This window comes from Juglans regia, chromosome 6 (genome assembly GCF_001411555.2).
Source record: "Juglans regia cultivar Chandler chromosome 6, Walnut 2.0, whole genome shotgun sequence".
Classification (NCBI taxonomy): domain Eukaryota; kingdom Viridiplantae; phylum Streptophyta; class Magnoliopsida; order Fagales; family Juglandaceae; genus Juglans; species Juglans regia.
Genome location: NC_049906.1, coordinates 4,449,968 through 4,464,279, shown reverse-complemented (window position 1 = coordinate 4,464,279; position 14,312 = coordinate 4,449,968). Strand labels below are relative to the sequence as shown.

The following is a 14,312-nucleotide window of genomic DNA, read 5'->3' as shown; positions in this document are numbered from 1 at the left end:
GATTTGAAAAAGTTGAATTGTTTATTATATTTTGTGTTGAAATTTGAAAAAGTTGTAATTATGAGTTGAGATGAATTGAGAAAAGTTGTGATTCCAAACGAAGCAAGGCTAAAGAGAAAGAGATATGTAAAATAGACTCTGCAATATTCATATTATCTGTGTAGATTTATTGGACAGTATTGAATGCTTGCTTAACCATTACGTGCCTTATAATTTAGAGAGGAAAAAAAAAAAAAAATCTAAGAAATCCGGCCAAATTCACAAGCATGATATCAATATTAATTGACGCACTAAGCTTAAGCAAAAAGTCCGATTTTAAACATAATTCTTGCAGCAGACAAATGAGTAAAAGGTGATCAAGATACAAAATTTCTCTCTCTCTCTCTCTCTCTCTCTCTATATATATATATATATAAAATACGAGGTGCTACTTTTCATGATAAACGACGCCTCTATAGCCCTCGCTCCCGGTCAGTGTAAAATTAGCATTTTTTTATTTTATTTTTTTATATATGTATTTTTTTAATATTATAAAATATTTAAAAAAAATAAAAAAGTTATAATATTATTAAAAAATAATTACTTAATCATTAAGTAAAAAAATATTAAAAAAATATAACGAAATCGAAAGTGGTGGGAGTAGCATTATTCTTTCATAAAAATAAATAACAAAATGACATGTCACGAAGGGAGAATATTTATATTCATATAAGGTTTGGAATTGGATGGCACTCATGGATTTAGGCATCAGCTACTCTGCAATCTTTACAGTGCGTACGGACGAATAGATGCTTTGCCGATGAACGACACTTTTCTCAACTTTTATAAAGAAAAAAGAAGAAAAAAAAATCACCTGTATTTTGATATTATATGATCAATCACCAACAGATTCTTAATGTCTAAGGCAGAAGCACCGTTGGTTGTAAGACACCTTGCTCTTATCCTTTTCTATAATATTCTTGTTCAGGACAACTTTATGAGAAGTTCCTCCTCGTACCATGTTTTTTATGCTATTGGAGTAATTTGAGTTCTAAATTGAGAACCTAACTTTATATTCATGAACACTCAAAGTGGATTTGTAAATGGACTCCATCTAACGGTTTAGAAATGGAATCCAAAAAGATGAAAATGGTGTAACTCTTACAAAAGTTACTATGAGAATAATTCTTTTAATAATTTGACTCTCTCTCTCTCTCTCGTCTAGGATATTAAATGAATCAGTCTATTCGATAGTCCGTTTGATACTTACACAGTTAAACTCGAATCGAATTTAACTCGTGAAAAAAAAAAAACCCGCCTATGAAAGTAGATACCCACTCAATTAGTAAATGACATATATCTAACAAAACTCGACTCGACTTGACTAAGACTCGTTAGCTCGACTCGATAAAAACTCATTCATATATTGATAAATATATACATATACCTATGTATATATACATATATGTATTAACTAATAATATAAGCATAATATTTTTGTACTTAAAAATATAATATGTAACCTGATTACTTATATCTATATATTGAATATATATATATATATATATATATATAATTATGTTTTTTTAATGGGTAATCGGATTGTATCATTGAAAGGTTCCTCTGCATTAATGCCGTGTTTACATCATTAAGCGTGTTGGGCCAATAATATGATGTTTAGTTTCTTTAACCAAGGTAGAGAGAATATAAGGCACGTTGTATAAACAAAGACTAATTATTAGGTAGTAAATTGTCTGGTATATATGTTTGGAGCTCAACAATGTGAAGAAAAATTTATCACTATTCACAACCCTTCACACAGTACCAGCATGCAGCTAAGGACCACAATGCAGTCAGACTGCCATTTCTTTGCAACGCCATCCTCTGCGTGAGCTGCATCATAGAAACTTCTCCAACTGTTAGTATATCATTTTTTGAAATACCGGCCATTGCAGAAACTTCTCCACTCTTCTTTCTTTCTTGATTTTTAAGTGTTGGCTGCTTTTTCTCTCATAGAAAGGCTGGAATGTTTTAGGCTGATTACTTAAGCCTATGTTTTCCACTTGCTACAACTTGACTTATTCTGATTAGTCTCAATTTGGAACAGTGTTATTCAGTCAAAAAGGTTTTAATGGTGTTAGGTATGATTGGTCATATTTTAGTTCTCCATGCCCTTAAAGTCAAACCATTTTGCGTTAAAAATCCTTGAAGGTAAAAATAAAGGATCGTATTTTAATAACCCATATTTTAAAAGCTCCAATTCTTAAAAGGAGAAGTTATATTAATTCTTAAAAGGATAAGTTATATTTCTTTTTCATGACCCATATTTTAAAAATTAAAAGGATTGTCATCAACACGACCCATATTTTATCTCTGGAGCCAACAATATAAAAAATGAACTCATCAAAAGAAGAAAACTGTTATAGGTCAAATTGTTACAACAAATCTATTTGAAGGTAATAAGTATTATCTACAAATATTGTTAAAGCATGTAAGAGAACCTTCATCGTTTGGAGATATGAGGATAGTTAATAATGTCGTGACTCCAACATTTCGTGAGGCAATAAATATGCATGGTTTGTTACAGAGAGACAACAATTTAAAAGATTGTTCACATAAAGCATCTCTATATCATATGCCCTCCAGTTTGAGATGGTTTTTTGCAACTATCTTGGTTTATTGTAATCCAACCAATCCAAGAGAGCTATGAAAACATTTTGAGCAAGATACGTCAGTCGATTTTAGATTAAGTCAAGATTCCATGTTAAATGTAAGAATGTAAGTTTTACACTTAATCTCTTTTACGTATACTTGAATCAATGGAGAAATACATTAATTCGTTCTATCTTTTTAATGAAGATATCTGTTTTGATAAGCCATGGCCGAACTTCCCCATTACTTTATGAACAGATTGTAATTACTTTGTATATTTATTTAATTACTTATGCTTGGATGTTAAAATCTTGGTTATACGTTCTTTGAGTGTGGTGGTAGTATTTATTGTGGTGACAATGATGCTATTTTTATTTATCTATGTTATTCTAATGTATCTTGACTTTAACTTTGAACTAATCTTTTTGTTTTTTAACGTATCCAAATATGTAATTATTATACTTACTGACCTATCATTATCCAAAGATAATTGTTAAAGTTTGCTTTTTTTTTTTTTTTTTTTCTATGCATTAAATTATTCATTAATCAAGTTTTTTTTTTTTTTAAAAAAAAAACAAATTTATTTGTGTAAAAAACCTGTTTAACCCAATTAGGCAAATGTGCTTTGCACGTGCTCCTGGCCTAATATATATATATTACGTTGGGACGAGCCAACTCAGCCAAGTGATTTAAATTTGCTCCTCGTCACATCATCCATAAGGCAAATTAAAGATTAATGCTTCCACCTATTCATATAAGATAAACAATGACTTTCCAACATTTTTCTCGAGAAAAAAAAAAAAAAAGTTACTTCTTGATTCCTTGAGAGAACTTAAATCTAAAGTCTTAGGCTGTGTTTGGGTACCAAAAGTTCCTTAACACTTTCCAAGTATTCTCGTACTTTTGAAAATACTTCACATACCAAACAATTTAAAATACTCTCAATGAGACCCACAAACCCACTTCAATCTCTACTCATAACTATTCACAAACATTCTATAATATTTATCAATATTACATATAAATAAAAAATAAAATTACTATAATATTTATCTCTATTAAATATAAATAAAATAAAATCACTATAATATATAAATAAAAAATAAAATCACTATAATATGTAAATAAAAAATATTTATCACTATTATATATAAATAAAAAATAAAATCGCTATAATATATAAGTAAAAAATAAAATCACTATAATATATAAATAAAAAACAAAATCACTATAATATATAAATAAAAAATAAAATCACTATAATATATAAATAAAAAATAAAATCACTATAATATTTATCACTATTAAATATAAATAAAAAATAAAATCACTATAATAAAATAACTATAATATATAAATAAAAAATATTTATCACTATTATATATAAATAAAAAATAAAATCACTATTATATATAAATAAAAAATAAAATCACTAAAATATATAAATAAAAAATAAAATCACTATAATAAATAAAAAATAAAAAATAAAATTACTATAATATTTATTACTATTAAATATAAATAAAAAATAAAATCATTATAATATATAAATAAAAAATAAAATCACTATAATATGTAAATAAAAAATAAAATCACTATAATAAAATAACTATAATATATAAATAAAAAATATTTATCACTATTATATATAAATAAAAAATAAAATCACTATTATATATAAATAAAAAATAAAATCACTAAAATATATAAATAAAAAATAAAATCAATATAATATATAATAAATAAAAAATAAAATTACTATAATATTTATCACTATTAAATATAAATAAAAAATAAAATCATTATAATATATAAATAAAAAATAAAATCACTATAATATATAAATAAAAAATAAAATCATTATAATATTTATCTCTATTATATATAAATAAAAAATAAAATCACTAAAATATATAAATAAAAATAAAATCACTATTATATATAAATAAAAAATAAAATACTATAATATTTATCACCATTATATATAAATTAAAAATAAAATCGATATAATATATAAATAAAAAATAACATTACTATAATATTTATCACTATTATATATATATATATAAATAAAATCATTATAATATTTATCACTATTATATATAAATTAAAAATAAAATCATTATAATATTTATCATTATTATATATAAATTAAAAATAAAATTATTATAATATTTATCATTATTATATATAAAAGTAAAATAAAATCACTACAATATTTATTAATATTAAAAAATCACTATAATAAAATCATTATAATATTTATTATTAAAAATCAAATCACTATAATATTTATGGGACCCACATATTTTTCAACTACATACTCAAAAGTCAATAACTCAACATACTTCACACATCCAAACAACTCAAAATACTCTCAATGGGACCCACAAACTCACTCCAATCTCTACTCATAACTATTCACAAACATTTTCAACACTTCTCAACACTTTTCAACACCCAAACGTACCCTTAATCTAGTCAAGTTAAATTTGACTGTTTTTTTTTTTTGGAAAATTATATTTTGAATCCTCAAACAACTACATTTGTTTTAAAAAGATTTTGCCTCTTGGTCCATATTTACAAGGTATTCCTCCGCTATATATAATTGAGGGTTATTAAAAAAATTAGAGTACCGTCTTCTACTAAAAAAATATATAAAAAGTTTTGATTGATACATAAAACATGAATTAAGATGTTTTACGTTACACATTACAATACAATTTAATTACTTTTAAGATCTTGGCCTATTTAAATCGATGCTGCAAAATAAAACCTATAATTAGTGCATGTTTCAGAGTTTAATTAACAATTTATACTATTAAAAAATTAGTAGTAATCATATGTCTAAAATGCTTTCAGACATGCTATATTTGTTTGAAAACAACATAAAAAAAAATATTTTTTCGGATAGAAATGAGATAGGTAGCATGATTAGTGTCATGCATGGGATATGATCAAGGCAAAATTGTAATTATTTGAAAGTTGTATACGATTTTCATCCATTGACATTTTTTTTGAAATTGGAACTACATTTGCATTATTGGTAAATACACCTTTGAGGATGGTTTGCCTAAAATGTATCTTTTAGATTTTTTGAGATTAAAAAATACTTTAATACGTAAAAACTAAATAACCTAATTTTATCATTAAATTTTATTTGAAACTATTTAAACACTTTTTACGACTCGTAATGCAACCTCAAGCACGTCCTTAATAATATTGGATGCTCAAACATTTTTTTAATTAAGTATGAAAAGGTGACGGTAATTTAATGGTTTGAAGTAAAATTACAGCATTTTCTTTAAAGTATAAACTGATTTCGAGCTCATTATTGATAAAACTTATCTTATTTATTTTTCAAGCAAAACTATTAAGATAAATATCATTACTGAAGTCAAATACTTTTTAATAAAATCATACTAATGATCGAATTGCTTAGTTCGATTAATTAGAAATGATAATATGTGACACGATTCGTAAATTTAATACGAACATAATATAAAATAAACGAATTTAAATTTGATGCAAATAAATTGAGATGAATAATGGATCAATCCGATGTGGTGTTTCGAGATAGGGCTTTCAATGCGGCGTGGCTTCCTTGACGGTGCTTTTAATGCGGCATGGCTTATAGGGTGTGTTTTGGCGGTGGGTGAGCGACGCGGTCATTTCTGGTCCTGTTCATCAGAGAATGGTGGGCTGTCTATGTCCTCCATTCACGTGCCGGTGTAAGTCCTTTAATGCTAGGTGTCACAGAAGATATCAGAGTCGACGTATCTCATCTGTCCCCCTTCATCTAGCTTCCCATGTTGTGCACCCTTCTTCATTTGATATATCTTACAGGATTGGGTCCTTTGGGCGACTCTGAGGCTGTGGGAGGGTAAGGCCTAGGTTGAGACAAGCTTCACTGTCCTGCCCAAGCCCAACCATCATAGATTGGGTGGGGAACAACCCTCCCACCACGGATAAGCCTACACACAACATATCTCAAAGAAGGGGCACAATTTTTCAAGCATCGTCCTTCTCAGCTGCCGATTTCAATCCATCCTCAACAATGTCCTTATTATCAATCCTCTCGTACACTTCCTGAACTTCTTGTAGCTTTCTCACCAATACTTCAGCAGCCACTTCATTTACTTTACCATCCATCTATGCCAAGTCCTTAAAAACACCAATATGAAACTCAACTCGGGCAAGCCACTATTTGATGAAGGTGCCACTAGTGCACGATCTTTACTGTCTGCCAAATCTGCATCTATTTGTTTGAACCTTTTGGGTTCTTCTTCATTCTCAAAAGCTGCAAATCGCTATATTTGTGAACATCACTATATTTGTTATGAGTAGAGTAGATAAAGAGGTTTTTACCACTTTCTTCTTAATAGCTTGGGCTTTGTGGTGTAGGAGAAATAAAATGATAGCAGAGCTGGAGCAGCTCAATTTGGAACCAAAACAGGCAATTGATCAGAGCTTGGGCTTCTTAATAAAAACATGTTTTGGTATATAGTTTTTTCAAAGATATCTGAATATAAAGATAATTTGCCCCCTTAAAATATTTTCAAAAATCTCATTTAGTACTTAGTTGTCTGGGTTTCTTTTAATTTTTTTAATAATTTTTTTATAATTATACCTATTTTTTGTCATTAATAAAATCTCACTTTTTTTTTACATCTCATAAGAGGCAATAAAATATCTTTGTTTTTTTTTTATAAGCTATTTGGTAAATTTACAACCTCATTTTTCCTATTTATTTATACTTTTTATTTTAAGTCTTTCACCATCCTGCTTGTTTGGATTAGTTTTGTTAGCAAGTACATATATACTACCATCAATTTAACAATTAGAAGTGAATGCAACAAATCTCTTACAGATATTTCTATTTATATTATAGAGACTTTACAATATTCAATATTAGATTTAACAAAAAATTTATCTTTGTTTACTTAATTTTTATTATTTGCTTCAAAAAATCTTACACGTCTATTTCTATCTCAATTTTTATCTTTCATTTGAGTTCGATGGAGCTCAAATGAGAGGTTTAGATTAGTGGCTTTAATAATTTAGTTTATCCCTAGATAACAACTTTATATGATTAATGTTAAATATCGGTGACACACTTTGCTATTTTAAATGTCGGTTTCGTTCACCCCTACATACGATACACTTTGCTAATTGCCCCCCACGAACCAAATCTTAGTTCCGCCCCTGCAATTGATCATTCCCTTTCCTTACAGCAGGTTCATCAGGATTTGACTGTAGTACCAAATTCAAGAATGGAGAACATATGCTGTTGGAGACCCCCACCCTCTGGTTTTCTCAAACTCAATGTAGATGGTGCGATGTTCTTTGATCTACACTTGCAATCTTAAGAGATGAGCGTGGAAATGCAGTGATGGCTGTCAGTAAAATTGAAAATGAAGTTTTTGATCCTGAAACCATTGAGCTTCTTGCAATGTTTAGAGGTCTGCAGCGGTGTGCCCACTTGGGATTTTCAAATCAAATTCTTGAAAGTGATAACTTGTTGATGGTATGGGCTTTAGAAGAGAAAGATATCTCTTTTGCAAGCCTTGGGAATCTAAAGACAAAAGTGCAAAGCATGCTGCATCTTTTTGCTGAATACAAGATTCAACATGTACAAAAGATGGGAAATGAGGCTGCATGTTGCGTAGCACGATATGCCTGGAGAATTGAAGATATTGAGATGTGGTGGGATGTTGTCCCACAGTGTGTTGCTCCAGCTATATGGCTAGACAAAGCTTATATGTAATGGTTGTTACTACTGACTATGTTGTTAGTGATATTATTTCATCAGAAAAAAGCAATCACTAAAGCCTCAAATTGGAGGGTCACCGGTGTGGGCAACAATGATGGCTAGCTTCGAAGAGAGGGTCATGGCAGTCACGGCAGAGAGAGAGGGTGTCGAGGGTGCGCATGGGTCTAGGAGATTGATTTGTGTTTCTCACTAATAAGGGTGCCATGGTTTTGGGAGAGAGGAGAGAAGCTCTGTTTAAAATGTATGGATTATGTATTGTGTGGTTAATTTTTAAACCCATGGAAGGACGACGTGGCAATCCCTAATTAGAGGATGTTTTTGGGGCTTCAACACCACATCCGACTAGAAGATATTCTCAAAACAACAACGAAAAAGCTAGTTTGCCCATTATGTGACTGTTCAACTTGATCACTCGAAAAAAAAAATATATATATTTTATTTATTTTTATTTAATAATTAAGAAATTGATTTTAAGTATATTGGTATATTTTTTTTATTTTTTAAAAATATTAAAAAATATAAATAAAAAAATTATAAAATACAATTATTGATCAAGTAGAGCAAATTACTCTAGACGACAAAGTAGACCGACTCAAATAACAAATATATTCATTATCCCACGTGGTATTAAATGATTACTTCACAATTAAAATATAAATAATTTTTAATTATCTAATATTATATCATGTGATGATAAAATAATGATAAAAATTGAGATGACAGTAAAACTACTCTTAATTTTGAGATACTTCTTTAAATATGAAAGTGTAACACCCAGGCGGGCCAGGCCTCAGGCCCACGAAGAAGTGAAAGAACCAGAAGAGTAAAACGGCGCCGTTTGGTAAGTGCCCTTCTTCCCTCTCTTTCTCCCCCACTCCGACGGATTCCTCCTTCCCCGAAATTTTCTGCCCTCATTTTCTCTCCTCCCCGATCGATGCTATCTCATCCACTCACTACACTCGGATTCTCACAACCGCTTCCCACCTCACTCGAATTTTTCAACTGTTCTTCAGCACCTCCTTCGTGCCACACTCCCCGCAGACTCTCTCTCGTCGTCCTCTGTTTCAGATCGGAGCCCTCGCCGAATTTTGCTGAGCAACTTCCGTCACCGTCGCTGCCGAAGACCTCTTCGGTGCCAGCGCCATAGCACGTCCCTTCTCCACGCCACTTTTGGTGATTTGCGACGCCGGTTAGTTCCTCCTCCCATCTCTCTCTCTCTGCTCTCTGCTCTCTTTTTCTCTGTATCACCGTGGCCCACCCCCTCACGAATTTTCTCTCTCTCAGAGCATCCCCACCTCTGCCCCGTCGTGCATGACCGCTGGTCGAGCCGTCGACGATCACCCCTTTCTGTATGCTATTTTAAACCAAATTGGAAACCTAAAATTATTACATACTCGCTGCTCCTTACCTCTTTCTGCTTCTTTCCTACTCGTGCATGACTATGGTAGTACCTTACTTCATGAGATGCAACCAAGAAGGGCCTAAACAGCAAGAAGCTCCAAACGCTCCTTTTAAGTTAGGTTTGAGCATAGTTTAGACTTTAGTATGACTGGGTAATTCCTAGTCGCTTAATACTAATAGTCTAAGATGAATCAACATTCGAATTCAAACTCAAGACTTAGTATATGCGAAGCCGCTTGCGAGTAACCCAATGACCATTAATTTACCACTCTTGGTGATTCCTCCTCCTTCATTTCTTCTTCTTATGTTCTTTTTTCAAATTTTCTATTTTCCATTCTTCTTCTGTATTTCTTCTCCATTCTTTTTTCTAATACCAAAAAAATATTCTACAATTTATCATTGCACGTAAATTTTTTAAAATGATTTTTATAATTATCTTTATAATACCATTTTTCCACTTTAAACCGAACAACTCGGACACCTGAAATATGTTTGGATCTGTTTGGGATGGTTTTGTCGAATGCTGATCAAACGGAAGGAAAGCACTGAAACATCGAGAGTCGGTCAGACATACTCAAATGGGGATAACTAGGGAGAAAAATCGCTCTCATTCGTCAACATCGCCTTGTTCGCATCTCAGAGCTGCCTACCACAATTGCTTCAACAGGTTCGAACTTTTCAATTGAGATTTTGGGTTTCTGGGTCTCTATGGACAAAAGGGCCGTGCCCAATTCCTCCTTAGACCCTTCTTAAACCTCTTCCTGTTCTCTATTTAAGCAAGGATTTTGCTGAACAAAATCTTGGCTATAGGTGGTATTCAGAGAAGTTCGTCAAGGGGCACTGGGAGAAAGAGGAATGCATTTCTGAGTGGCAAAAGTACAGAGCTTGCCTTTCTGTACGTTCCTTGATTCTACTTTGTCTATAAATTATCCATTGAATTCAAATATTATATACTTTGTGTTACCGCCTCTCGAACAATTGTGAAGATGTAAACTCATATCATTCTATATTTCATCTCGATATGCTGCTTTATTTTTTTGTCAGGAACATTTGGATGACAAGCATCTGAGTCGATTTTTGGAAGCAGAGACCGTTGTCGATGCGGCCATTAAAGATGATTCCGGAAACCCAGTTGATGGTGCAGCTACTCGTGTAGCACAGTGATCCAAGCTCTTACTTTTATTACTCCCAGGATAAAAAAAAAAACAGGTGAAGGTAATCATTGAGAGGCTGATTTACCTATTCAACCGAATAAAAAAGAGATCCGTGATCAATTGGGACTGCAAAAGCTATTTCTTTTTCAGTAGGAAAGTTGTGTTTCAGTGGCACATACTCTGATTACCTGGTATTGAAGAAGAGGGATCAGGAAAATGTGATAATAAAGGTGGACGGTAAACAGACTATAGAGAGTAGAAGTATAGATGAGAATATTAGAGTCTCGTGAGGCGCTGTTATTAACTGGAAATATGGTTTTATGTCATGTGTGCTACAAAAACATGCACTAATATTTTCATTTTTATGCAAAATTTATATAAAAATTCTTGAGTTGCTACATGCACTCTTGTTTTGTTGGTCAGCCTTTTCTGTATTTTGCATTTTTGTTTTACTTTCTATGATTTATTTCTGACTGTAGTGGATTGTAGCAGTTCAGAGGAAGCTTTCCTAAGGTGCCCAGGGCCAAAGTAGATTGTAGATTATAGGTACTATCAGCAAGATGCTTTGTTTTTTGTTGTAAATAACTCATTTTTTATAATCATGTCCTCTGCGGCCTCATGGTAGTTATAAACCTCCCCCTGTGATGCCCATGCTTGTTGTGTCATACAATGTATAGATAATGTTTAGGGACGTGCTTCTTAAGAAATCAATTAAATGGGTCCACCCCCCCCCCCCCTTTAAGAAATCAATTAAATAGGTATTTTAGTCAATGGAATGTGAGCCTCTGTGACAGAGGTAGATATTACTCTCTTCAGAGTGAAGATAGTACTCTCAAGTACCCCTATGTTTGGCTTCACGAAATTTTAATTCCAATCCCTCGATAAGGCTTTGTATATTCTAACGCTGTCTCTGAGTATTAGTAATAGATTTAACAAAATTTGACTAAATTTTAATTAGAGAATTTATTTTTATAAATTTAGTTAATTATTTTTTAAAAATATTAAATAACAGACTCAATAAATATATTACCATTCTATTAGAATATTAATTTTTATCTTTTTATTTATTTTAATTTTAATTGTAATTTAAATATTTATTCGTTATTAGAAAAGTATACATTAATTTTCTAACATTCATATTATTCTTAACGAATATAATTTTTTAAAAGTCTTTTTTTACAACAATCATATTATTTAAATTGATATATTTTTTCAAAGTTCTTATTTTTATAACTATCATGCTTTTAATAAGATTGAAGAGGAAAGTTCCAAGCAAAAGCATCACCAGCAACGTCTTGTTTCGCTGGACTTTTTCGTGGCTTGACTGGTTGCGATAATCTCTCTCTATTGTTTCTCCTATTTTTCTTTACGTACATATGGTTTTTGGGGAAAAGAGGATTATTTTATTATCAAAATAATATTTTTTAGCTCCTTGGACTAGTCAAATTTGACCAGTAAAAATATTGAAAATTAAAATTATTGTAATTTTATTGAGTCTTTTACAGTCTCCTTTTGTGTAATTTAATTAAAATTTAGTTAAATTTAAATTTTATTTTATTAGTAAGTTGTAAATGAATGGTAGAGAAATTGTTACCATATCACTGCTGTTTTTAAAAAGCTATGTCGGCCTGATTATATAGGACGAAAATAGATTTATTTAATTTTATATAAAAAGACTGGCCAGTTTTCTTGCAGTATTCGTACACACCTACGTACGCTACTAGTGTATGCTCGGGCTTGGAATAATAACGTAACAAACTGATCATCCAGTGCTCCAACATGCTCCGTTCAACTTAGGCGAGCTTCTCTCTCCCTTCCTCTCTCTAATTGACCAGTTGTGTGGCTTGAACTTTTTTTACAACATCAACTACTACTTTGGTAGTAAATGAAATTGGCAAATCAAGCCGCACACGTCGAATCACTACTTTGGTAGAAGATTCCGATATTTTTAATGCGGCCGGGTTGATTTGGGTGGTTAGATTCGTGACATTCTGGAATCTGGATTCGTGACATCATATGTACTTGTCTTTTTGGAAAAGTTGTTTGATGCCGGTTGATTTGTGTGGACTTTGGATAGCGTATGGAATTGTATTCATATTCTTTGACGAGGCTGGCTATTAGGATGAGTTTGATCTCAAACTTATATCAATTTATTATTATAATTGTTTTAAATTTTAAAATAAAAATAATATTAAAAAATAATATTTTATTATCTCAACTCAACTTAACTCAATTTAATTTAACATTCGAACACATCTTTAGAGGTAGGTATCGAAAATCACTCAACTTCTTGCCTTTTTGCCTTCCATGCATAATTTACGGTTAATCTTTTTTTTTCTTTTATTATTATTGTTATTATTGTCGTTGTTGTTTTCCTTCAACTTTTTTGTCTGTTTTTACAGCTTCCCAACTATACATTATATATACAGATCAGCAATAGACACTATATATATATATATGTATATATCCATATTGTTCTGAAAATTAAAACCATTAATTATAATGTGCATGCACAATACATCAATGATCTCCACCCATATATAAATCCAACCCTTAACCTCATGATCAGCTTATATATTCCGCGTCCATCATTCCTGATGATCACTACTTGTACTTCGTCCCAAATACTCTTACATTAGAGAGAGAAAAAAGTTAATATAAATTTTTCCAAGAAATCTGATCCTAGTAAGTACATTCATAAGCAAGTACTATTGTTATGTCTTTCTTAAATAATACTATATAGTCACTATTACATAATTATCAAGTTTTCAATCATTCGAAATACACAAAAAAAAGCTTGTATTTAATCGAATCACTGATCCCTTATAGATAGAAGCTTACAAACCATCAAGTTTAATTTCAAAAATCTCTTTCTAAAGATAAGCTAAGATGATCATTAAATTTTCAACCCACTTATCTCTAAACAATATAATCAAGTTAATCAACAAAAGCCTATCTAGCTCACATGAGATCATCGAAAAGCTGGCTTGCTCCATATATATAATTTATTGCTGTTGTGCCTTGATAAAAAACTAGGGCGGTCAAACATAGCGGCAAAGAAAGCTTTACTCTAGCTTTTGAGTTCGTGATTTGAAAGCCGTACGTTATAGTTTTACGTACCTTTTCTTTGCTTTCTATACCTCTTCTTTTCTTTACCATAGCCACATGAGCTAGATGCTGTCTCTAGTGTTGATCTTTTTAATTAATAGTATTGGGTCTAATTATTATGATCCCTTCATAAAGCCAAAGTATTTCTAGGCTGACTCATGTTAGGTTGGCTCGCAGCTGGCTTGGAAAAAGCATGCATATATTCCTCACTGGAACGTATGCATGACATATATAAAATCAGTAGA

The 14,312-nt window shown here is 30.9% G+C and overlaps 1 protein-coding gene across 7 annotated transcripts; it reads left to right on the top strand.

Moving 5' to 3' along the window:
• Nucleotides 1-9,254: 9,254 nt before the first annotated feature.
• LOC109003061 (uncharacterized protein At4g33100) lies at nt 9,255-11,381 on the top strand. Of its 7 annotated transcripts, none has more exons than XM_035690525.1 (5): nt 9,285-9,593; nt 9,689-9,753; nt 10,344-10,472; nt 10,616-10,700; nt 10,850-11,381. In XM_035690525.1, the coding sequence occupies exons 2-5, from the start codon at nt 9,716-9,718 to the stop codon at nt 10,967-10,969; spliced, it is 372 nt and encodes a 123-aa protein (XP_035546418.1). In that variant the 5' UTR covers nt 9,285-9,593; nt 9,689-9,715; the 3' UTR covers nt 10,970-11,381. The 7 variants fall into 7 exon arrangements, with proteins under 7 accessions (XP_018836573.1, XP_035546418.1, XP_035546419.1 ...); XM_035690524.1 differs by having other exon boundaries at nt 9,479-9,593; nt 10,341-10,472; XM_035690522.1 differs by having other exon boundaries at nt 9,479-9,593; nt 10,332-10,472.
• Nucleotides 11,382-14,312: the final 2,931 nt, after the last annotated feature.

Coding starts and splice junctions, on each gene's coding strand:
- LOC109003061 (XM_035690522.1), top strand. CDS start 9,716: ATGACCGCTGGTCGAGCCGTCGACGATCACCCCTTTCT. Junction 9,754..10,331: donor GTCGACGATCACCCCTTTCT/GTATGCTATTTT, acceptor TGTCGAATGCTG/ATCAAACGGAAGGAAAGCAC. Junction 10,473..10,615: donor TACCACAATTGCTTCAACAG/GTTCGAACTTTT, acceptor TCTTGGCTATAG/GTGGTATTCAGAGAAGTTCG.